Here is a 24,033-nt window from a genome sequence, read left to right as displayed (position 1 = left end):
TGAGTTCCGTCACTGCGCGCGAGCACGGCGTTCGCCAAGGAACGCTGTGCCCAATACTTCGGTAGGGCGAGAGAAACCCCGCAAGCCTACTTATCCCACGCACACTGCGCTTTACTCAGCGCGCCACTATGCGAAGCGGCGCAGGTCCTAGTCGTCGAGGCCCGTGAGCATCGCGACGCCGCGCTTGATCCAGTGCTGCTGCGTGTGATGGCTCGCCATGGGCACCCTGATGAACATGACGAAGTTCGTCGAGTGGCCCGTCGTTGACAGCGTGCCGTTGCGCGTCGATTCCCTACGATGCAACTCGGTGACGGTTTCTCGGGGGCGCGAAACGCTCGGACGCTGGGCACGCGCTTGTAGATCGGGCACTGGTACATGTGGGCCTCGCCGCCGATGGAGCCCGTGTAGAGCTCGGGCCGGCCCTTGATGGGCGGGATGTCGCCCTTGACGCGCGGCATCATGTGGAACATGGGCACGACGGTGTAGAGCTCGCGCGGCCGGCTCTCGGCGATGACGTGGCCGTTGACGTCCCAGCGCGCGCCCTCGAGGAAGAGGCCGTGGCAGATGGAGCCGTCGGGCGCCTTCGTCGCCTTGGCCTCGACCTCCTTCTCCGGCGTGAGGATGGCAAAGTCGAAGGCGACGGTGTCGATGGGCAGCTGGTACTTGCGCGCGTAGTTCTGGAGCGTGCCCGTGATGAAGGCCTGCGTGAAGAAGAAGCCGGAGATCCAGAACGTGTTCGGCGCGGCGCGCGCGTCGACCCAGTCCTGGAGGAACTGGAGGCGCAGGAGCAGGTCCGCGACCCAGGAGCCGAGGGGCTTCCGCGACGGGTACGCGGCCGCGGCCCAGATGCCCGGCACCTTGCCGTTGACCATGGCGTTGCCCATGGACTCGAGCTCGCCGCTCATGACGACGAGGCCCTTGATCGCGCGCTGCACCTCCTTGAGGAGCCGCTTGATGAGGTCGCTCAGCTTGTTGAAGCGGAGCAGCTCCTGCGTGAGCACCGTGTTCATCGACTCCTCGTAGAGCACGGGGAAGTCGATCAGCGCGCGCTCGATGTCGTAGAGCTTGGGCAGGCGCGCCTCGATGTCGCTCGACACCTCCGCGAGCTCGTCGTCCCACGACTTGCCCGCGCCGCCCGAGCTCCGCGGCTGCAACGAGAGCACCGTCGACAGCAACAGGTTCGTCTCGCCGAGGGCGCAGGTGATGTTCGCGTTGTCGTGGAGCCCGAAGAGCTCGGGCCCCTCCGTGTAGGGCAGGCCCTTGATGTACTCCGTGTACGACGCCAGGTCGCCGTCGGGCGGCGCGTAGTAGCGGCCGCTGGGCGAGAAGGTGTAGCTCGGGTTCTGGATGTCCTCCGAATAAAAGTCCGTGAGCATGTTCGCGAGGCAGCGCCGGTCCTTGTCGTCCGTGACGCGGCCGCCGTAGTTGCACTCGCCCGTGAGGTACCGGAGCGCCGCGTAGGGCACCTCCTCGTCGCTCTCGACGTTGTCCAGGAAGATGCGCAGCTGGTCCATGGAGATCTTGAGGTCCGAGCCGCTGAAGACGTACTGGATGTTCCAGCCCAACGGCCCGAACTTGCGGCGCTCGCGGACGACCGCGTGGAAGAAGCACAGGCCGAAGAGCAGCTTCTTGAACTCCGCGCTCCGCTTGACGCCCTCGACGAAGTCCGTCGTGATGAGCGTCGTGTAGGAGCCGATCAGGTTCGCGCGCATGCCCTTGGGCGGCTCGATGGTCATCTTGATGCCGTTCTGCAGAATGTACGCGGGGAACGCCGTCGACGGCTCGGACGTGAGCCAGAGCCGGAACTGGTCGTTGATGCGGTCCGGGCTCAGCTCCTCGCAGAGCCGCTCGAGCGTGGGCATCCAGGAGATGCAGAGGTGGCAGTTCTGGAGGCAGACCCAGGTGCCCTTGTCCTGCGCTTCCGAGATGGCCGCGTACGCGATGTCGCCCTGGCCCTGGCCGAGCGAGATCGCGTGGAGCCGCTTGCCCATGAAGCCCTTCTCCTCCGCGAGCTTGTACAACGCGCTCATGGGGTCCGCGCCGGGCGTCAACACGAAGAGCAGGGGCGTGTTGCACCGCGAGTCCGCGAAGCAGCCGTTCAGATCGAACTGCGGCACCTCGATGAACCGCGCGCCCATCTCCTCGCGCACGAAGGACTGGACCTGGGGCACGACGGCGTCGGGCCGGATGGCGCGCAAAGCGCAGAGCTGCTGGAAGGCCGACAGGCCGTCGGCCTCGCGGGCCTCCTCGCCCTCCTCCGCGGGCTTCTCGCCGCCGTCCTCGTCGACGAGGTGCCGCGAGTCGCCGACGAGGAGCACGAGGTCCTCCATGGGCTGCTTCGACTCGTAGACCGTCTTCCACATGTCCAAATTGTCGACGAACTTGTCCACGAAGCCCTCGAAGCCCTCGAGCTTGCCGATGGCGAGCACGTCGCCCCAGGACTTGTCCGCGAGCCAGTCCGTCTCCGGGATGGACCGCTCGCGCTCCATGGACGTGTTCCCCGCGAGGAAGAAGCGCAGGTGCGTCGGGTCGAGCTTGCTCTGGCCCGACATGATCTTCACCGTCAGCAAAAAGGAGAAGAGGAGCTTGTCCTTCTCGAAGAGGGACCGGCACACGTTCTGGTACAGAATGTACGTGAACGTGTCCTTGAGCGACGCGAGCCGCTCCTCGAGATCCGTCGAGAACGCGGCCTTGCCCATGGCGTCGCGGAACAGGGCCTGGTACCACTCCATGGAGTACTGGTACATGGGGTCGATGATCGACAGGTCCGCGATGCAGAAGAAGAGCTGCGACGCGTGGAACGCGAGCGGCTTGTAGCCGCGGCGCGTCTTCGCGATGATCTCCGACGTCCGCGCGGCGTCGCGGACCTTCTCCTCGATCTTCTTCGATTTGATCTTCGACTCCTTGAGCGTATCGATGAGGTTCTCGTCGTCGAGGATGTTGCCCTCGGCGGTCTTGAGCAGATAGAGGATCTTGTCCTCGATCTCCTTGAGCTGCCGCTTGTTCTCCGCGTCCTCCATGACCAATTGCTCGCGCTGCGCCTCGAGCTCCGCCTCCTCGCAGGCGACGGCGAGGCCGAGCATCTGGTCCTCCAGGCCCTCCGTCGTCGCCATGAAGTTGAGCAGGTTCACCTTGACGCAGAGCTCGGGCGGGTAGTGCGGGTTCCGCATCTTCGTGGTGATGAACATGCGGAAGCGCTCGTCGTACTCGATGGTGCTGTCGCCGAAGCGCAGCGAGTTGACGCCGCCCTGCTTGATGATCTGCTTGAGGAGCACGGGCTCGAGCACGGGGTCCAGGACCTCGCCGACGTTCTCGACGAGCACGGGGTTCCCGAACGGGATCGCGTTCTCGATGGTCCGCGCGAAGGTCGCCTGGTTCAGCTTGACGACCTTCAAATTCTCCGCGTAGGTCTTCTTGACCCACTTGTTCGCCTGGCCCTGGGGGTCGATCATGAGGGGCCACCGGTTGGACCGCTCGAGCATGATCGCGTTCTCGATGGAGAACTCGTCGTTCGGCAGCTTGTTGATGACCCAGGACCGGATCGCGACCTCGTCGCCGAGCGTCGACCGCAGCGTGAAGCCGTCCGTGAAGGGGATCTTGAACTTGTCGAGCAGGAGCTTCCACTGGCTCAGCGCGTCGTCGCGGTACTGGACGACGAACGCGCCGAGGTACGCGATGACGCCGCTCGACAGCAGGATGTCGCCCGTGACGTTCTCGTACTTGCCCGCGAGCTCCTCGGACAGCTCGTTCCAGCGCACCTTCTCGCCGCCGAGGCCCTTGATGAGCTGCTCCGCGCGCTCGAGCTTCGTCGCGCAGTCCGTGACCTGGGCAGCACAAGGGTGATGCAACGTCGCTTCAACGTGAGTGTGCCGCGCGCGCGCGTCACGAGGAAAACATCCACGCTTCGAGACCGTTCCGAGAGATGATCGCTCGTCCAAAAATCAGCCGAAACGAGTGGAAACCGGCCGAGATATGAGCCTTTGAAGTTGGGAATGTCGCTCTCTTGTGCTGCCCCGTCCGTGACCTGCGTCTGCAGGTCGCCCTTCTTCTTGTTCGCGGCGTCGAGCTGGTCCTGGAGCGTCTGGAGCTTCTTCTGGACCTCGGCGAGCGTCGCCTCCTTCTCCTCCAGCGCCTCCTTGGCCGACTTCAGCGACTGCTCGGCCTCCTTGAGCGCCTTCTTCTTCGGGCCGACGTCCTTGGCGACCTTGTCGTAGATCATCATGGCGCTGACCCAGCGGCAGAGGCCCGCGGCGGCGATGGACGCCTTCTTGACGACGTCGACCTGGAACTGCTCCTTGGTCGTGTAGGTGATGACCTTCTCGACCATCGCGGGCGCCATGTTGTCGCGGTCGTACTCCATGAGGTGCTGGAGGAACCGCGGGTCGCCGAGGAGGTTCTTCTGGGCCGGGCCCCAGTAGTCGTCGATCTTCTTGTTGCCGCCGTTGGGGTCCTTGATCTTGTCGGGCTTGACGGCCATCATGAGGCACACGGCCTCCATGACGAGCTTCACGGCGTCCGGCGGCTTCTTCATGGCCTTGATCTCGACGATGTCGCCCTTGGACAGCGATTTCAGGGCCGCGATGGCGCCCTCGAGGGCGGGCATGGCCTTGTCCAGGTCGGCCTGGCACGACTCGGCGATGCCCGCGGCCTCGGCCGCCTGGTCGTTGCAGAGCTTCCGCTCCGTGGAGACGACGGCCTCGACCTTGTTCGCCTCCTTGGTGTCGACGGCGATCTTCTCGAGGAGGGCGTCCGTGTCGATGGTCGCCTGCTTGAGCTTGGGCTGCAGGGCCACGAGGTCGCGCTGCATGCCGTCGACCTGCGCCTCCGTGCTCAGGATCTTCTCGAGGCCGTTGTCGTAGCGGACCTTGCGCTCCATGACGTCCTCGCGCTGGACCTCGAGCAGCTTCTTGAAGGTGTTGATGAGCTCGAGGTAGGACGTCGGGGTGACGTAGTAGTGGCGGCCCATCTCCTGGAGGAACTTCGACGACATCGTCGAGACGCGCTCCTGCATGTCGACGCAGATGTTGACGACGCCCGCGCGCACCTCGTCGTCCATCTTCTCCGAGCCCAGGAAGAACTCGGCGACGCTCCGCAGGGCCTCCTCGGGCCAGGCCGTGAACCAGTCGATCGTGCAGCAGTTCACGAGCGCCGGGAACATGCGGAGCCTCCGGCGGAACGCGTCGCCGATGGGCGACATGGTGAGGACCACGTGGAGGTTCGCGCGGCAGCGCGAGATGAAGTACTTGTACATCTCGGCCATGACGCCCGTGTTGACGCCCGCCGCGTTCGCGTTCTTGCCGATCTGGTCGTTGATCGCCGCGAGGTCCTCCTGCACGAAGAGGTTCGGCACCTCGCCCGTGTTGAGCACGAGGTTCACGTCCTCGAGGAAGCTCTCGTAGACGATCTGCGTGTCGTCGAAGAGGAACACCGTCGGCCGGCCGTCGCCGCCCTCCGCGCCCGCCTTGACGAAGATCTTCTTGAGGTCCTCGACCCACTCCGTGCGGCCGTAGGACTTCGAGATCTCGATCTGGATCATCTCGTAGTCGCAGATGTAGACGGCGAGCGTCGTCAGCGACTTGCGGCCGCTGCCGCCGACGCCCATGAGCAGCGCGTTGCCGTAGGGCTGGTTGATGATGCGCGCGATGCGCGAGATGTGCTCCATGGCGTTGAGGAAGAGCACGAGCGACATGCGCTTGCCCGAGTTCTGGTTGTAGTCGAGCAGGAAATACTGCATGGACTCGTGGAGCGTCGCCTCCTCGACGACCTTGCGGTACTTGCGCTTGTCCGGCATCGACGTGTGGTCCAGGTAGCTCCCGAACATGAGCGGCAGGCCCGGCACGAGGACCTTGGCCGCGTAGTCGAGGGCGAAGGTGTCGGAGACGCCCTTGCCGAGCTCCTTGACGAACCAGGCGCGGTCGCCGTCGTTGATGAGGCGGTCGTGGAAGACGCGCATGCACTCGTGGCACCACAAACTCACAAAGGCCTCCTTGCCGTCGATGACGTCCGGGTGGCCCTGGGACAGGCCCTGGAAGACCTTGGACAGGTCGCGCAGGTTGAAGGTGTAGTGGCTCTTCATGGGCGTCGGCAACAGGCCCGACGCGATGGCCTCGTAGATCGAGATCGTCGCGTCGACGACCGCGCCCGACAGCGACTTGACCGCGTTGTTGTAGGAGCCCAGGGACCAGTCCAAGATGGTCAGGAAGACGCGCGTCAGCGACTCCTGGTTGAAGGGCACGAAGTTGATCATGTTGAAGTGGCGCACGTAGCGCTGCGTGATCTGCGTGCGGCCGCCGCCGGGCGGGCCCATGGCCGCGATGAACTGGATGTCGATGAGCTGGCGGAACGAGTTCTCCTCCCGGTTGTACCAGCCCGCGTGGTCCATCCACTGGCGCAGGATCTCGATGGGGGGCTGCGCGCCGAACTCCTCCTTCGCGGGCATGTTGAGGTCGTCGACGAAGATGAAGCACGTCTTCCCGAGCGGCGGGCCCAGCACGCCCTTGCGCCGCTTGTCCAATTTCGAGTCGATGATGTCCTGGGTCTGGTTCGCCGACGTCTGGGCGCTGAAGTTGAGGATGATGTTCGTGTACCTGTCGTCCTCGCCGGAGAGGAGCCGGTGGTTCTTGACGGACACGGACTTGCCCGTGCCCGTGTCGCCCGTCGTCAGCACGTGGAAGCCCTGGACCAGAAGCTGCTCGATGAGCCACTCGTGGCGCACCGTGTCCACCGTGGGCACAACCACCGAATTGAACTCCGCGTCCTTGGGGATCGAGAAGCGGCTCCCCGGCTCGACCCACGACGCCCACGTGCCCGTCTTGCAGTGGAACTTGAAGTCGTGCACGGAGCCGCCCTCCGCCGGCGGCGCCAGGTTCGACGCGCGCTTCACCTCGTCGTCGTAGGCCGGCGTCTTGTTCTTGAAGTCGACGTACTCGTCGGAGCCCTCGATGTCCTTCGCGTCGCCCGAGAGCAGGATCCGCAGGAACGCGTCGAACTTCTTCCGGCCCTCGAAGTCGACGCACGCGCCCACGGACCAGACGATGGCCAGAATAAAGAGGCCCTCCACGGACCGGGGCACGTCGTTGCCGATGCCGGCGACGGCCGCGTCGGCCATGAAGCAGTCCAGCAGCCGCAGCGACGCGCGCATGAGCTCGATGAGCGTGATCGGCGTCGGCACCGCGCAGAACTTGTCCACGAAGTAGGTCATGGGCGGGAAGAGCCACTCGTAGAGCTCGCCGAAGAGCTCGGCGTGGGCCGCCCAGGGCTCCTCGAGCGTCTCCGTCCACACGGACAGGAAGGGCTTCCACCCCAAATTCCGCGTCTCGCAGAAGATCATGCCCACGCGCGACACCGTCGCGGGCGACGCCTGCTCGAGGTCCTCGGCCTCGAACATCATGGTCATGCGGTCCGTCATCTTGATGATCTCGCCGGACATCAAACACAATTTCTTGTTGTCGTCGAGCACCGTGTTCATGTTCTCGATCCAGACCGCGTCGACGGGGCCGTCGAACATGACCCACATGCGGTCCTTGCCCGTGTCCATGGCGCAGTTGCGGAAGATGACGGCCAGGATGCCGTCGCTCCACTCGTGCGTGTTCTCGTCGAAGTTGCCGTAGAGCTGGCCGCTCTTGATGGACTTGGGATTCATCGTGTGGATGTTCACCTTCTCGAAGGGCTCGCCGCGCTCCGCGCACTTCGTCATCGCCGACGCGAGCGTGTGGATCGCCGACGTCTTGCCCGACAGCGTCTGGCCGACGATCATGACGCCGTGGCGCACGAGCACCATCTCGTAGAGCTGGACGATCTTGAGCGTGAACGAGCCCAGCGGCTCGAGCTTGTACTCGCGGCCCGGCGCGACGACGGCGCCGCTCCAGCAGATCTCGTCGATCGTCGGGATGAGCGCGCCGTGGTCCGCCGTGGGCAGCTCCACGCCCGGGAACAGGTCCGACGTGATGCCGCGGAACAGCGGCAGGTCCTCGACGGTGAACTTGGGCAGGTTCACGTCCATGACGGACCGCAGCACGATCTTCGACTCGTCCCAGGCCGGGTCGTCGCCGACCTTTAAGCGTAGATTGCCCGCGGCGACGAGGATGGAGTTGACCGCGCGCATGCCGTAGTCGTAGTGCTTCTGGGACGACAGCTGCTCCGAGCACAGCTGGAGGGTCCGCACGAGCTTCTGCGCGTTGCGCCGCGCGTCCTCGAAGCCAAAAGAATAGAGGCGGATCTCGCCGATGAGCGCGTAGTCCGGGACCATCATCGCGCAGGGCCGGAAGAGCGCCTTCAGGTTGTCCGGGAGCTCCGCGCGGCCCGCGTAGCCCGGGTTCATCGTGATGAAGGGGTTCGCGTTCGGGTTCAGCTTCATGAACGTGCCCTCGAACTGGAACTTCTCGACGCCCGCGGCCTTGCCCTTGTTGATCGTCAGGATCTGCTGCGCGATGACGGAGAGCACCTCGACGTTGATGCGGTTGAACTCGTCGAAGCAGCACCAGGAGCCGCAGCCCGCCAGACCCTTGAAGAACTTGGCCATGGCCTTGTAGTCCAACCCATCCGAGCAGTTGAAGACGACGCACTGGATGGCCATGGCCTTGGACAGGTCCTTGACCGTCTCCGTCTTGCCCGTGCCCGCGGGCCCCTCGGGCGCGCCGCCGTAGAGCAGGTCGATGGCCGAGATCATCGTGCGGTAGCAGCGGTCCGTGAGCGGCGTGATGACGAGGCGCATGGAGTTGCCCAGGTACTCGTAGCCGTAGAGGCACCGCGCGTTGACGATGCGCGCGACGGCCGTCTTCTGGCCCTTCTTGACGGCCTGGCCGTCCTTCCAGGACGGCTCCCAGTAGTAGCGCAGCTGGCTCTGCCAGTTGAAGTCGCTGACCTTGTCGACCTGGGCCGTGGCCATGGACACGCACGTGTCGCGCGAGTGGACGTCCATGACGACGAGCGCGGAGAGCGTCTTCCGCTGGAGCTTGCTGAGCTGGCCGCGCACGAGCATGACGATGGCCGTGAGGCCCTTGTTCAGCTCCAGGACGTACTCGTTGAGCGCCGCGTAGCCGCCCGTCTCGATGGTCTTGTTGACGTCGGACGTCCAGAAGATCGCGCTGGTCGCGATGACGGCCTGCGCGGGCCAGTTGAGCGTCCAGGCCGTGCGCTCCATGGTCGGGTACTCCTCGAGGCTGAGCTCGACCTGGCGGCGCACGCTCTCCCACTGGAGGTTCTCCAGCTCCAGCAGCCAGCGCTCGACGTTGCCCTTGTTCGCCGTCGACTCCGGATCCACCTGGGCAGCACAAGGGTGATTCAACGTCGCTTCAACGTGAGTGTTCCGCGCGCGCGCGTTCCGGAAAAAGCATCTACGCTTCGAGACCGTTCCAAGAGATGATCGCTCGTCCAAAAATCAGCCAAAACGAGTGGAAAACGGCCGAGATATGAGGCTTTGAAGTTTGGAATTTCGCTCTCTTGTCCTGCCCTGGGATCCACGGGCGAGTTGAGGTCCACGCGCTCGCCCTCGCCGGAGATCATCTGCGTGATCTTCAAATCCTTCTCGAATTTGACCTGGTTCAGGCCCTCGAAGGCCTTGCCGAGGTGGGGCTGCACCGCGCGCGGCTCCTTGGTCTGCGACAGAATTTCCAGCATCTGCTCGTCCGCGAGGAAGAAGAAGCGCGGGAAGAAGAGGCGCTTCATCTCGAGGTAGTCCGACAGCCCCTTCTGGATCTTGTCGAGCTTCTCGTTGGCCTCGATGAACTTGCGCTTGAGCTTCTTCGCGGGGTCCGCCTGCGCGATGAAGACGGGGTCCTCCTCCGTGGCCTTCATCGTCGCGCGCCAGAGCTTGTCGACGTCGTTGAAGCGCCGCGCCTCCGTGGGCAGCTGGCGCATGATGTCCTCGGAGCCGAAGATGGGCTCGAGGTACATCCAGACCCGCTGGCACGCGATCCACTCGTCGATCAACGCCTGCGCGTACTTGAGCTGGCTCTCCCAGGCCTTGGCGTCCTCCTCGATGGCCTTGATGAACATGGACCCGCACATGGTCTGGGTTTTTACCAAATGGTCGTCGAGCAAAGCGATGATCTCGTCGATGCCGCCGACGATGGACGTGCCCGTCTCCTTGTACGCCTTCACGTCGAACTGCACCAAACTCCACTCGTCCTTCATGGCCTGCAACCCTCGTTCTAAACCGTACTCCTTCTCGGCGGCGACGCAGACCTCCTGGATCTCCTCGATGTAGGAGCCGACGTTCATCTCGAGGAGCGAGTGCAGCGTGAGCTCGACGCCGTGGTCGTCGTACGGCGTGATCTTCTGGCCGATCTTGTCCGACAGGTTGGACCAGTGGCGCTCCTTGAGCGCCGGCGACGCCAGGGCCTGGATGAGCGGCAGGTTCTCCCGGAACTTGGACGTCTCCTCGCGCAACTTGCCCGCGCAGTCCGCGGCGCCGGGCGTCGTCTCTTCCAGCTGGCCCTTGAGCTTGTAGGACTGCTTCCACCAGATCTCGACCTCGCGCTGGATCTTGGCGCCGTCGAGATCGAGGAACGTGCCGTGGAGCCACTCGTGCAGGTTCGTGTGGAAGTCGGAGATCATGTTCCACAGGTCCCAGTACGGGTTCAGCTCCAACTCGATCGCGTCGAGCTCCGCGTACTCCGTCGGCGGAAACCCAAAAACCTGCTCGCGCGCGTTGAAGTCCTTGGCCTTGTTTTTGGCTTCGGTGATGGCGTCCTGGAGGCCGTTGATCTCCTCGACGTAGGACTGCTCCGACGCGTAGTCGCTGTACTGCTTCGCGCGGCGCACGTCGACCTCGAACTGCTGGAGCATCTCGTCGAACTGGTTCTTCTCGATGGCCAATTTGTCCATCATGCGCACCTTGTCCATCTCGATGCGCATCTCCGTCTCGTTGGACGCGTCCGCGACGCGCTTCGGGTACTCCATCGTCGACCACGCGAGGAACGTGTCCTCCTTGGACAACGGGATGCAGTACTCGTCGAAGGTCGCGATGCGCGCGTGCATCTCCTCGACCTTGTCGACCATCTGGAGAACTTCAATCCTAGAATTGGCGATGAACTCCTTCAAAGCCGCGAGCTCGGCCTCGTTCGCCGGGTGCTCGGCTAACCTCGCCAAAATCTCCTCGTAGCGCGCGATGGTCTGCTCGTTCTCGACGCGCGCGTCGTGGATGACGTGCTGGAGTAGGGCCATGCGCACCTCCCGCGCCTTGTTCGCCAGCGCGGCCTTGGCGGCCGTCGTGTCGACGGAACACAGCGTGAACCGCTCGTCGTTCTCGCTCAAGTTCTCGACGGCGATGGCCGCGTCGTGGAAGCGTTTGACTTCTTCCACGTACTCGGCGCGGCTCGGCGGCGGGTCCCTCCGCACGAAGGAGCGCACGTGGGACGTCGTCTCCACGGCCGAGATCCACGCGAACTCGCCGTATTTCGCGGCCAAGGCCTGCGGCGCCTTGAGCGCGCCGTCGAGCAGGCGCCGGATCTCCGCGCGGGCGCCATCCAAACGCGCGTCGACGTCGGCGACGAGCGCGTTGCCGCAGCCCACGTCCAGTAGGCGCCGCTCGGGCAGGTGCAGCAGCGACATGAGGTCCGCGTCGACGCAGGACAGTTCCCGGATCGCGGCCACGGGCTGGTCCACGCGCGCCAGCAGCGCCTCCTCCATCTCCTCGTGGGACGGCTCGATGGTCACCCGGGGGATCCGCGGCGCCGACGTGCGCTCCGTCTCCGGGAACGACACCTGGAGCATGACCCGAAACAGCGGCGGCGTCGACGCGCCCTCGAGCGAGTCGAGTTTCGGCACCTCGAGGGCCGCGTCGTCGGCGGCCTGGGCCGTGAAGCGGCGGATGAAGCCGACCCAGTCGTCGAGCGAGTTCAGGAGCACCTCCCGCAGCTGGTTCGTCATGCGGAGCTCGAAGTGCGTCAGCAGCCGCCGGAGCGGCCCGGCCTCGAAGACCGCCGCGTTGGACTGGAAGAAGTCGAAGACGTCCTGGATGTTGTCGACGATCTGCTCCGCGAAGGCCGTGCGCCAGTCGTTGCGCAGCGTCGCCGCGAAGTCGCGGCAGTGGCGCTCCTGCGCGGCCGCGAACTCCTCCATCGCGCACGGTAAAGCGAAGGGCAGCCCGCCCGGCCGCGTGTCCTTGGCCATGTCGCCGCCCGTGAGCGCCGACTCGAGGGACGGCGGCGCGGCGCGCTTCAGGGGCGACGACGCCGACGACGACGTCCAGCCCTTGGCCTTCTCCGCCGCGCGGTCGAGCGCGTGCCGCGGGTCCGGCACGAGCATGAACCGCTGCTTCGCGATGACGTTCTCCCACGTCGCCCGGAGCCACACGAAGGTGTCGAGCACCTCCTGGGACGCGGAGAAGTGGGACGCGGCGACGACGAGGCGCCGCTCGGCGTAGGGGTGCGGCGGCAGGGGCACCTTGGCCTTGCGCGGCGCGACGGGCGGCGGCGCGACGGCGCCGTCGGGCAGCTTCAGCGAGTCGTACTCGTCGGTGAAGGCCGGGTCGTTGCGGTAGCGCTGGCGCACGATGGCGCGCTTCATGGCGCGCGCGTAGGCCTGGATGACGTCCGCCGTCAAAGCGCGGAGCAGCGCGCCGCCGGGCGTGCCCGGCTCCGGGAACGTCATCCGGCCCGGCCCCACGGGCAGGCCGTCGTTGATCTTGCCGTGGATGCCCCGCAGCGTCGACTGCTGGATGGCGCGCACGGCCGTCGCCGGCTGCTCCGCGACGAAGTAGTCGAGCCGGAGCTGCTGCTTCACGGCCTCGCGCGCGGCGTGCGCGCAGTCGCGGCGCCGGAACCACGCCTTCTCGTCCTCGGCCTGGAACCGCAAATTCAGGCGGGACACGAGCTTGATCTTCTGGCCCATCTGGACCTTGTACTGCTTCGACTCCTCGACGTAGCCCAGGACCTTGCACTTGCGCCACCGCCACGTCGCCTCGTCCTTGCCGCCCGCGACGAAGTAGGCCGCGAAGCCCAGCACGTCGCCCGTCTCCGTCGTTAGACCGGTCGCGAGCCACTCCTCCGGGAGCTTGTCCTTCTCCTCGAACTCGAGCGAGTCGAAGGTCTCGATGGGCAGCCGCGACTCGTCGAGGCGCAGGAACATGGAGCTGTGCAGCAGCTTCGAGATGTCGTCCTCGTCCTTGGGGCCCTCGATCACGGGCTGCGGCGGCTCCTCGACCGCCGCCTCCGGATAGTCCTCGGGCAGCACGTCCTGCTCGTCCGCCGGGAGGAACTTCTTCCGCGTGCCGTGCGTGAGCGCGAACTGCGCGACGGGCGAGTCCGCGAAGACGTCCGTCGGGCGGATCTCGAAGGGGTAAGTCTTCGGCGGCGGCTCCATGGCGTTCTCCCGCCGCCGGGCGCGCCGGTCCTCCTCCTCCTCCATGGCCTTGGGGCCCTTCCACGACGTCCGGACGTTCGACGCGTCGACGCGGAACTTCTCCTCGACGCTCACCTTCTTCGACGCCGTCGCCTTCGACTTCTTCTTCGCCCCCTTCTTCTTCGCGTCGAGCTTGAGCAGCCACTCGGGCAGCGGCCGCTCCTTCAACGACGCCTTGGGCATGGGCATGGCGTCAAAACGCGGGCGCCGGGCAGGCGCGCGCGCGTCGAGCGGGGGCGCCGCTACCGAGCCAACGACAGCTCGGGCCGCGGCGTCCTCCGCTGCGCCGGAAGCCCGACGGCGCGGGGCGCGACGCCGGGGCGGCTGCTTTCGCCGCTCCGACAACGACCGCGGGGCCGCACCACCTTAGGCGTTGCTAGCTGCCGGGGCTGCTTCACGAAACGATAAAGATTGGATTCGGAGCTGATGATGCATTCGCAGCAACATCCCTCTCTGCGCGCTCTACCTGCTCTGCGACGAGGCGTGCCTCGACGCCAAGGTCGCCGCGATCCACGCGCTCTTCGACGGCGACGGCGACGGCTACGTCTCCGCGTCCGAGTGCTCGAGGTTTCTGCCAGAGTGCCTTTTGCGATGGCTTTGCGCATCGATCAGCGCCGCAACGCGCGGTTTGCAAAGACACGGTAATTCCTGTAATATGATGGACGACCTCCGTTCCTTGCGGCAGCACGTCAAGGCGACGCGCGTGTCCTACCGCGTCGCGACGCTGCGCCTCGTCAGGGAGGCCATCGTGGCGCGCGGCGACGGCTACCTGCGGCCGCACGAGGAGGTGGCGCTGCTCGACGTCGACGTGCGCGCCGCGCTCGCGCTCTACGCCGCGGAGGACGCGCTGCCGACGCGCACACAGCGCGCCATACCGCGCGTGCCGTCGCTCGGCCGCGGCGCGTTCCGCCGCGACTACATGTACGCCAACGAGCCCGTGGTCGTCGAGGACGTCGTCGACGGGACCTGGGGCTTCGCGGCGTTCGCGGGCGCGGACGGCGGCGTCGACGTGGCGGCGCTCGCCGAGCGATTCGGCGACATGCCCGTGCCCGTGCGCCGCGGCGAGGCGCGCGGCGAGCTGCCGTTCCGCGACTTCGCGGCGGCGTTTCGCGAGGGCGGCGCGTACCTGAAGGACTGGCACTTCCGGCTCGACGGCCTGGGCGCCATGGCGCCCGTGCCGGACCTCTTCGACGACGACTGGCTCTCCGGGGAGGGCGACGTCGACTTCCACTTTTGCTACCTCGGCGCGGCGGGCACGAGCACGCGCCTGCACTGCGACGTCATCAACAGCTTCAGCTGGAGCGTCAACGTCTTCGGCTGGAAGCGCTGGCGCTTCCTGCCGGCGGAGGAGACGCCCCTGCTCTGGGACGCCTTCGGCGGGGACGTCGCCGACGCCTTCGGACCGTCGACCGCCGACTTCCCGCGACGCGGCCGCGCGGCGCCCGTCGAGGTGCTCCAGCCCCCGGGATCGGCGATCTTCGTGCCCAGCGGCTGGTACCACGACGTCGAGAACGTCACGGACGCGCTGAGCGTGAACTGCAACTGGGTCAACGGCGCGAACTGCCTCTGGGCGCCCGCGCGGCTCGACGACGACGACGCCGCGGACGCGAGCAACGGCGACCTGTCGCGCGACCGTTTTTTAGCCAAGGTCGCGCGCGCGGCCGCGGCGTTGATCGCGGCGGACCTCGACGAGGACGGCGCCGCGGCCCTCGCGCGCGCGGGCGCCGTGGCGCGGCTCCTCGAGGACACGCAGGGCGACCCGGCGGTCGCGATCTACGAGGCCGCGGACGCGGCGCTGCGCGAGGCCGGCGCGCCAACGTCCCGGGCCGTCCACGCCGCGTGCCTGGAGCTCGCCGCCGACCCGGACGCGGACGTGACTCTGGAGGACTCGGAGTCGGAGTCGTACGACGGCTTCCTCGGCCGCGTCGCCGGCGACCTCTTCGAGGACGACGGTCACGCGAAGCCGCGGCGGCAGCCCCTGAGGCGGGGCTGGACGCCGGGGTTCCGCGAGCAGGTGGACCTGGGCGTGCGGGCCTTCGATTTCGCGCTGGAGAACGGCGAGGCCGTGAGCTGCGCCATCGAGTACCGCGACGCGGGCACGGGCAGCTCGGTCTGGGACGGCGCCGTCGTCCTCGCGCGGTACCTCGAAACGCACCCGGCGAAGGTCGCGGGCCGGCGCGTGGTCGAGCTCGGCAGCGGCACGGGCTTCGGCGGCCTCGTCGCGGCGCGCCTCGGGGCCTCCGAGGTGCTCCTGACGGACCTGGACCAGTGCCTGCCCTTGATCGAGGCGAACGTGCGACGCAACGGTTTGGCCGACCGCGTCGCCGCGGCGCCGCTGCGCTGGGGCGAGCCCGCGGACGTGTCGGCGGACGTCGTCCTCGTAGCGGACTGCCTCCTGCCCGGCTGCGACGTCCTCTTCGAGCCGCTCTGCCGCACGCTCGCGGCCCTGCTCGCGCGCGGCGCCGCGGCCTACTTCGTCTACGAGCAGCGGTGCATGGACTGCCGGCCCTTCTTCGCGCTCCTCGACGCCGCGGGCGTCGACGCCGCCCCGGTGCCCGACGGCGACCTCCACGCCACGTATCGCGCGCCGGAGATCCACGTCCTCGAGCTGCGATCTAAGTTTTGTTCTTAGGCTCCGCCTGAGGACACTCGTATTGCATGCCGCGCACGCTGTCGCAGGTCATGTCCGCCACGAGGGGCACGACCTTCTGCTCGGCCTCGTCGTGCCACTGCGACTTCTCGTGGTCCTGGAAGAACTTTTCGTTCATCCAGAGCTCGACGATGCGGATCCGCGACGCCTCGAGCCCTCCGAGAATGCAGCAGTGCGTGCACCCGGGGTCCTCGAGGCGCATCTGCCGCGCGTAGGCCGACGCCTGGATTGCCGTCAGCTCCGCGGTCCGCGCCGCGTCGCGCGCGTTCTGCGCCACGAGGATGCCGACCGTCGGCTTCCAGTTGATCCGCGACCAGACGAGCGCCTCGGGGTACAATTCGACGACCGGCGGCTCCTTCACGAGGTCCTTGACGCTGTCGTGCCAGCCGTTGCCGCGGCAGGGCGCGGACCGCACCTCGACGACGACGAGGTCGTGCTGCACCGTCAGGACCGTCGTGTACTCGGCGCCGGGCGGCATGGCGCTCGCCGCGATGATGGCGCGGATCTGCTCGGCGTGCGGGTTCGACTTCGGCTTGAGGTAGACCACCTTGCCGTTGCCGCGGAACGGCTCGAGGTCCGGGATCTCCGGGCCCATTGCAGTCATTGCTGCGACGCGGCTCGCCGAATGAATCCGTACGGCTCCTTGCAGTCAAGGTGCCGGGCGCCAGTCGCCTTACCTCCCTAGCAGCGCGACGAGGAACCGGAGCTGCGCCGCGCAGGAGGGCCCGTCGCGGCAGTGGTGGCCGTCGCCGTCCTGGGGCCGCAGGTAGCGGAGCGCGTGGGCCGGGAGCACGGCCGCGCCGACGCGCCGCGCGACGGGCGCGGCCGCGGCGTTCATGACCTTCACGCCCGGGTTGCCGCCGCTGCCCTCGCACTCGAAGCGCTTGTACTGCGGCGACGTCTCGCGCCAGATCAGCGTCGCGTTCGGCGCCGCGAACTCTCGCAGGACCGCCCAGGCCGCGCGGAGGCGGTCCGCGTACGCGCCCCGGTCGAAGCGCCGCGCGCCGCGCGTCGGCGCGCGCGCCGCGTCGTGCAGTCCGCTGTTGAAGAGCACCGCGTCGGGCGCGCCGCGGAGCGCCGCGAGGCGCGCGCGCCGGTCCGCGCCCAGCAGGCTCGCCGCGCCGTCGTGGTCCCGGCAGGGCTCCAGGCCGCCGGCCCAGACGAAGGAGACGCGGTACCCGCGGACCGTCGCGTCGAAGTCGCGCCAGCGGTCGTGGCCCCGCGGGCACCGCAGGCTCTCCGCGGAGAAGTTCAGGTCCAGGAGCGCGTCGAACGTCGCGCCTCCGCCGAGCGGGCACGTCGCGACGGCGACCCAGTCGCCGTCGCCCAGCGCCCGGCGCACGCAGGCGAGGGTCGTCTCCGCGTGGAGGAAGGCGACGAACAAGACCGCGAGCTCCTGCAGCGTGCTGTCGCCGGCGACGAGGAGCCAGCGAACGCCGGGCTCCGACGGCAGGACGCAGCCGAGCGGCGCCCAGGTTTCGGCGACGTAGCCGCCGACGGCGCGCTCGCCGCAGGGACTCGCCGCCGGCGTCGCGTAGGGCGGCACGGTCATGACCAGGGGCTCCGCGAGCGCGTCCTTCTGCAGGTACTTTGGGACGCACGCGCCCTCGGTCCGCGCGGCCTGCCACGAGAGGTCCGCCGCGAAGCCCGTCCATTCCACGAAGGCTCGAAGCTGCCAGACGCCCGGCCGCAGGAGCGCCGTCGCGGCGTAGCGGCCCGCGGGCCGCGGCGCGACGGCGACGGGCGCGACTTCGCCGCCGGACGCGTTCGCGACGACGCGCAGGTAGGACGCGCAGGCGGCCGCGCCGTCGGCGACGAGCGCGACGCGGAGCCGCGCGCCGTCGACGGCCGCGTGCTCGACGCGCAGCGACGCCAGCGAGGACGCGCCGTCGCGGGCGCTGGCGTCGAAGCAGGAGGAGAGGTCGTAGTCTGTGTCGGTGCTGGGCCAGAAGCTCGCGTTCCACGCGTGTGTTGTGTACAATAGTAGGAGCCAGCGCATGTGCTATCGATCGCGGTCCATGCGTGCGAACATGTAGCAATCTAAGCAGCCCATAGCGCGTCCTTGACCGTCAACATCCCCAGCAGCTTTGGCCGAGGCGCGGATCAGCATTAACAGCATGGCTGAGGCCGACCAGCCCTCGGACGCGCCGACGAAATCCATACGCCACTCCTCGAAACTCCTCCTCTCGCTCTGGTCGCACACGGACCTTGCGGACAGCGTTGTGAGTTTCCTGCCGGCCAAGGCGATCGCGGGCCTCGCGCTCGTCTCAAAGCCGCTCCTCGAAGCCCAGCCGCGGGTCGTCTTCGCCGCGGCGCGCCGCCGAAATGTCGCTGAGAAATTCACCAGGGCGTGCTTCGAAGCGCTGGCGACGAGCGATTGGCACCATTTCCGCGAGACTTGGACCGACGGACTCGCACGTTGGACGATGCCTGATTCATTACTGCCGCATTATCGCTTCGGCACAGCTGGCACGCCGCCTCGGCTCGAGCTCGAACGAGATGGATCGGGTATTCACATGGGCTTCTACTGCCTATTTTCCGGAAGTAGTGAGCGAATCACGCGCTTGAGGATGCAAGTGGCTCTCGATAGCTTGGAAGATAATGGCGCAGCAGGTTACGCAATTCTTGCTCGTCACAGCCCAGGTGACTCGCCTGCAGACACAGGGTCTGGCTCGTATTTCAGCCATGTCACCGATGACGATGGGGAGCCGACTGGCGAGTTGGACCTCCGATGGCTCATGAAAGACATGCAAGGCATAAATACGTCCGCCGCGCTGGCCAGGAATATTCGAGTCGGAGAAATGTACACCATCGATGCGTCATATTCCTACGATAGTGATGGCGCGTGTACTGCTCATGTCTCGGTCAATGGGCAGCCAGCTGCCTTGTTTACTGGTCGGATGCACACTGTCAACATCCTCCAACTTTACAATTTCAGCGGTGGACTCGCGCGCTACGGCGACATCGACGTGTGGTACGAGTAGGGTAAAAACTTACTCGTCCTCGCCGCGCTTCCGGCCGACCCAGGCCTCGAACTTGGCGAGCGCGACGAGGAGGACGTCCCGCTCGACGAAGGCGAAGCAGATGCGGAAGAAGCCCGGCTCCGGCGCGTGCTGCGAGGCGCCCGGCGTGAGGACGACGCGGAGCTCGTTCAGGAGCGCGTCGTAGAGCGCGGCCTCGGCCTCGAAGAGCGCGGCCCGCGAGTACGCGCGCCGCTTGCCGTCGCCGATGATGAGCGGCAGCAGACTGGAGAAGTCGCACCAGAGGAACATGCCGTAGCGCGGCCGCAGGTAGGGCAGGCGGAGGCGGTCGAGCACGGCCGCGCAGGCGTCGCGCGACGCCGCGAGCGCGCGCGCGTTCTCCGCGAGGTACGCGTCGACGAACGCCTCGTCCGACAGCAGCGCCGCGACCATGGCCTGGCAGGGCCCGGGGACGCAGGTGAAGACCGCCGCCGTCGCGAGCGCCGACAGGAGCTTCTCGTTCTTCGTCCACGTGACGCCGAAGCGGAGGCCCGACATCCCAAAGTCCTTCGACAGCCCCCAGAGCACGTGGCGCCGCGGGCCCAGGTCGCCGCCCGTGAGCTCGCCGAGGCTCAGGAAGCCGTCGGCGTCGCCCACGGCCGAGAGGGCGTAGATCTCGTCGGAGACGAGGTGGAGCCGCCGGCGGTCGCACCAGTCGACGGCGAGCTCGAGCTCCTTCCGCGACAGCGCCCGGCCCGTCGGGTTGTGCGGGTTCGTCAGCAGCAGCGCCTTGGCCTTGCCGCCGGCGGCGTGATAGGCCGCGTCGAGCGCGGCCCGCGTGAGCGCGTAGCCCTTCTCGCGGTCGAGGCGCACGGGCACCTGTGTGCAAATCAACCAGTGAGCTGGGACGTCGGGGCCAAACTTCAGAATTCTCTAGCTCGGTCAAATCGAAGTCGATTCGGCTGATTTTTGGACGAATCGATTGCTCTCAGCGAGTTCTCGAAGCACGGCGGAAGTGCTCGTGTCAAAACATTCGAATACGCGCACATTGAAGTCGGGTTGAAGATTTGATTTGCACACAGACGGGCGCGCGCCTGAGGTCGCAGACGGCGCGGAGGTCGCTGTCGAAGGCGCTGTAGTAGGGCGCGGGGATCAGCACGGCGTCGCCGGCCTCGCAGATGGCGAAGAAGAGGTTGTTCAGCGCCGCGCCGACGCCCGTCGCGCACGACAGGTGCGCCGCGTCGACGCGCGTTTTCACGACGCGCGCCGACAGGAACGCCGCGAGCGGCGCCCGCAGCGCGTCCTGGCCCTCCATGGGGCCGTAGTTCGCGACCCAGTCCGGCAAGTTGCGTAGACACGCCTCGACCTTGGGTTTCAGTGTGCGCCACGCGAGCTTGTTCTCCGCGACGGCGAGGAGCACGACGCCCTCGCCGGTCGCGCGGTCGTAGGGATGCTCGAAGCCCGCGATGAGGCCGCCGATGTAGGGCAGCGGCGGCTGGTTCAGGCGCAGGCCCCGGCTCGAGATGCCCTCCTGGGACAGCGCGAGCTCCTTCGCCTTGCGCTGCCGCCGCCGCTGGCGCTTGCGCTCCTTGCGTCGCCGCGCTTGCTGCACGACGGCGGCGGCCGCGACGAAGCCCAAAGCTGTGATGATGACGGCGTAGGGCGGCGGAGGCTTCGCAGCCATCGCGCAGCGTCGAAAGGTGTCTTGCGCTTTTCAGCCTGCGCAGCTTGAAGGTGTTGCGTCTTCTGCCACAGACGACGTCGGTGGCGGTAGAGAATTGCGGCATTTTTGCGGCAAGGTTTTTAGCGAGCCCTGATCGAGCACCGCACGAGGCCGCGGATCTAGAACTTGAGCAATGGCAGGCGCTCTCCTCCGCCTCACGGCTGCAGCCGCTCTGTTGACGACCAGCTGCTGCTTCGTCGCGCCGCGGAAAACCACGCAAAAAGTAACGGCGACGCGCGCCATCTTCGACGACGACGACGGCAGCATCTGGGACACGCTCTTCCGCTACGGCCCGCTGCCGACGGGCATCCGCGTCTTCCGGCCCGAGGTGCGCTCCACCGCGTCGTTTGCCTCGGTCGTCGCGCCTGCATCGCGCGCGCTCGCGCGAAATTTCGTTCCGCGCGCGCGACTCGCGCGACGCGCTCCGCAGGTCTACGAGGAGAAGGTCAACGAGCTCATGGAGACGACGGGCCGCACGCGCCTCGAGGCGCAGCGCGCGACGGATTTCTACTTCAACGACCCCAACGGCTTCGGCGTCCAGGAGATCCGCGAGATCGAGCTCGGCGAGAAGGTCGACTACTCGAAGAAGTCGGGCGTGCAGAACCGGCCGATCTTCTCCGCCTTCTGGGCGTCGTGGTGCTTCTACTTCTTCTTCATCTTCCTGCCGGCGCGCGTCGGCGAGCTCGGCGGCGTGAACCCGACGGGCTTCGACTTCGGCGGCCCCGGCCCCGGCGGGATCTACTGAGCGAGACCGCGATCACCGGGTAAAGAGAAGCTTAGCCCGGCGCCGATCACTGGGAGTTCGTGATGTCCTTGAGCTGCTTGGACTTGCGGCGGTCGGCGCGGCGCTGGAGGGCCTTGGCCTCGCCGGCCTTGGCGGCCCGCACGAGGAGGCCGAGGCCCGCGCGCTTCGCGGGGCTCGGCTCGGCGCGCTCCGGGGGGCTCGGCTCGGAGCGCTTCGGGGGGCTCGGCTCGGAGCGCGCGGCCGCGGGCGACGGGTCCTGCTCGGCCTCGCTCGCGAGGGCGCGCGCGGCGCCCCGCTCGGCCTCGGCGAGCGCGCGGGGCCAGAGCGACTCGGCCGCGGCGAAGAGCTCGTCGAGGGACTCGAAGCCGCGGCGCGGGTGCGTCGCGACGACCTCGCGCGCCGTATCCGGGCCCCGCGCGGTGAGCTCGAGGACGCCGCTGCCGTTGTCGTAGACGACCGCGAGGCGAGGATGCTTGGACGCGTTGTTCCGCGCGGCGGCCGCGACGTTGGGGAAGCAGTCTCCGAAGGACGGCGAGGACCCGCGGCGCGGCGGCACCGCGCCCGTGACGATCCGCGTGAACTCGCGCGACGAAGCCGCGTGCGCGATCTCGTAGGCGTCGGCGCGCCGCGACCCGCGGCGCCAGCCTCGCGGCAGGAGGAGCACGGGCGGATTGAGCTGCAGTTCGGCGGCGGCGAAGTACGGGGAGACGAGCTCGACCCTCCGAAAGACGTGGTTGAATTTCATGGACATCGCGTGGTCGACCGCGAAGAGCGCCTCGTCGCAGTCCGCGAAGGGAAGCGGCGCCGACAACCCCCCGGCGGAGTCGCGCCCGTGGAACTTCACCTCTATCGTCGCGCCGTCTTCGAAGAGGATCACGCGGTTCCGCACGGGCGCGTCCACGCCGAGCACGACCTGCCGCAGATGCGGTAGCGACGCATCGAGGTCGAGTTCCGCCGCCTCCTTCGTCGGCGAATCCCACCCCCAGATGGTTTGGGGTTCGTCCTCCTCTCCGGATCTCGATCGCGATGGGCTCGACGCCGGTGAGGCCATGCGGGGCGACGGCAAGAAGTACGTGCGATCGATCGGCCGAAGCGGCGTGGAATCGCCTCGCCTCGGATCGAGATGATTCTCGCTCAAGGTCGTCGCTAAGGAGGAGAGGCAAGTGGAGAGGCTGAGGCCTAGGCTGAGGAGGGGCGGACAAGGCGTCGGACAAGAAGTACGTGCGATCGACCGGCCGAAGCGGCGCGGAATCGAGGTCGCTCGCCGCGAACTGGGGTTCCCGAGCCCTGGGCCTGCCGCCGGAGGCGTCCGCACGGTACCCGGGAGCTTCTTACCGCGACGCGCCGCCCTCACACGCCCGCGAAGATGTTGCCGCCGACGGGCGCGGGCGGGGAGCCGTCCTTCTCGATGATCTCGACGACCTTGTTGGACGCCTTGGCGTCGAAGACGGCGGCGACGCAGACGTCGGCGACGAGGTCCCGGGAGACCTCGCCCGAGTTGAGCGTGTCCTCCTTGGCGACGACGAGCGGGCCCGTCGGCGGCTTCGCCTTCAAGCCGCCCGGGCGGACGATCGTGTAGTCGAGGCCGCTCTTCCGGAGGTAGTTCTCCGCGACGATCTTCTCGTCCAGCACGTGGCCGAAGGCGTTCGTGATCTGGAAGCCCGGCGAGTTCTCCTGGCCCCACGCGCGGCCGTTCGTGAGGATCGACGACACGAGGACGACCTTCTTCACGCCCGCGGCCTTGGCCGCGTCGACGAGCGCGACGGTGCCGAGGTTGTCGACGGCGTGCGCCGCGCTGTCCATCTTCAGCGGGTTGCCGGGCACGAAGCCGGTGGCGATGACCAGCGCCGAGGAGCCCTTGAGCGCCGCGGCCATGGTCGCGACGTCGTCGCCGACGACGTCCAACTTCTTGAAGTCGACGCCCGTCGCGTCGACGGCCGACACCTGCTGCACCATCGCGCCGCGGACCGCCGTCGACGCCTCGCCGAGCGTCTTCTTCGCCTTGTCGACGTTGCGCACGCCGGCGCTCGGCGCGACGTCGCTGCGCGCCACCAAGCGCTCGAGCACGCGCCGGCCCGTCTGGCCCGTGGCGCCGGCGACGAAGACCGTCGTCGCGCCGGCGCCGACGGCGACCTTGGGCGCCGCGAGGCCGGCGACGCCGGACGCGACGCCGGCGCCGAGGGCGCGGCGACTGACGGGCTTCAATGCGGAGCCGCTCCCGAACGACGCGACGAGGGCCAGGAGCACGAGCTTCATGCTGTTGGTGATGGCTGTCGAGAGCACGGCGGCGCTGCTGACGGTGTTGTTGATGGCCTCGGAGAGACGGATCGAGCGCTCGGCGCTTCACTTCATTGAAGTCTTCAAGATGCCACGTTTACCGCGCGCGATTCCGCGACGTTGATCTTCATCATGGCCTCGTCCTCGCGGATGTCCTCGGCGACGTCGCTGGAAATCAACTGTGCGACGCGAACACCCCGCGGACACGTCCCCGGCCCTCGACCGCCTCTTCTCCCGCGCGAAGAAACGGTCATCTTTCTTGCTGCGAATCCCTGGACATAGCCCGCCGTCTGCACACGGCCTCCGACCCTCGCGCAGCCCCGGGGCGTTACGA

At 67.4% G+C, this 24,033-nt stretch overlaps 2 protein-coding genes across 2 annotated transcripts; both read right to left on the bottom strand.

The window, feature by feature from the left end:
• Positions 1 to 147: 147 nt before the first annotated feature.
• AURANDRAFT_70682 (hypothetical protein) lies at positions 148 to 20,638 on the bottom strand (the record flags this gene model as incomplete). The annotated part of the gene is made up of 8 exons (XM_009034764.1): positions 148 to 292; positions 334 to 3,824; positions 4,025 to 9,262; positions 9,463 to 13,518; positions 16,014 to 16,611; positions 16,672 to 17,934; positions 18,992 to 19,833; positions 20,039 to 20,638. The coding sequence occupies 8 exons, from the start codon at positions 20,636 to 20,638 to the stop codon at positions 148 to 150; spliced, it is 16,233 nt and encodes a 5,410-aa protein (XP_009033012.1).
• Positions 20,639 to 22,772: 2,134 nt separating this feature from the next.
• AURANDRAFT_19572 (hypothetical protein) lies at positions 22,773 to 23,678 on the bottom strand (the record flags this gene model as incomplete). The annotated part of the gene is made up of 1 exon (XM_009034763.1): positions 22,773 to 23,678. The coding sequence occupies one exon, from the start codon at positions 23,676 to 23,678 to the stop codon at positions 22,773 to 22,775; it is 906 nt and encodes a 301-aa protein (XP_009033011.1).
• Between the last annotated feature and the right edge of the window lie 355 nt (positions 23,679 to 24,033).

This window comes from Aureococcus anophagefferens (genome assembly GCF_000186865.1).
Source record: "Aureococcus anophagefferens unplaced genomic scaffold AURANscaffold_2, whole genome shotgun sequence".
NCBI classification, from domain to species: Eukaryota; class Pelagophyceae; order Pelagomonadales; family Pelagomonadaceae; genus Aureococcus; species Aureococcus anophagefferens.
Note: the sequence above shows the minus strand (reverse complement) of the source record. Positions and strands in the feature narration are given on the sequence as shown.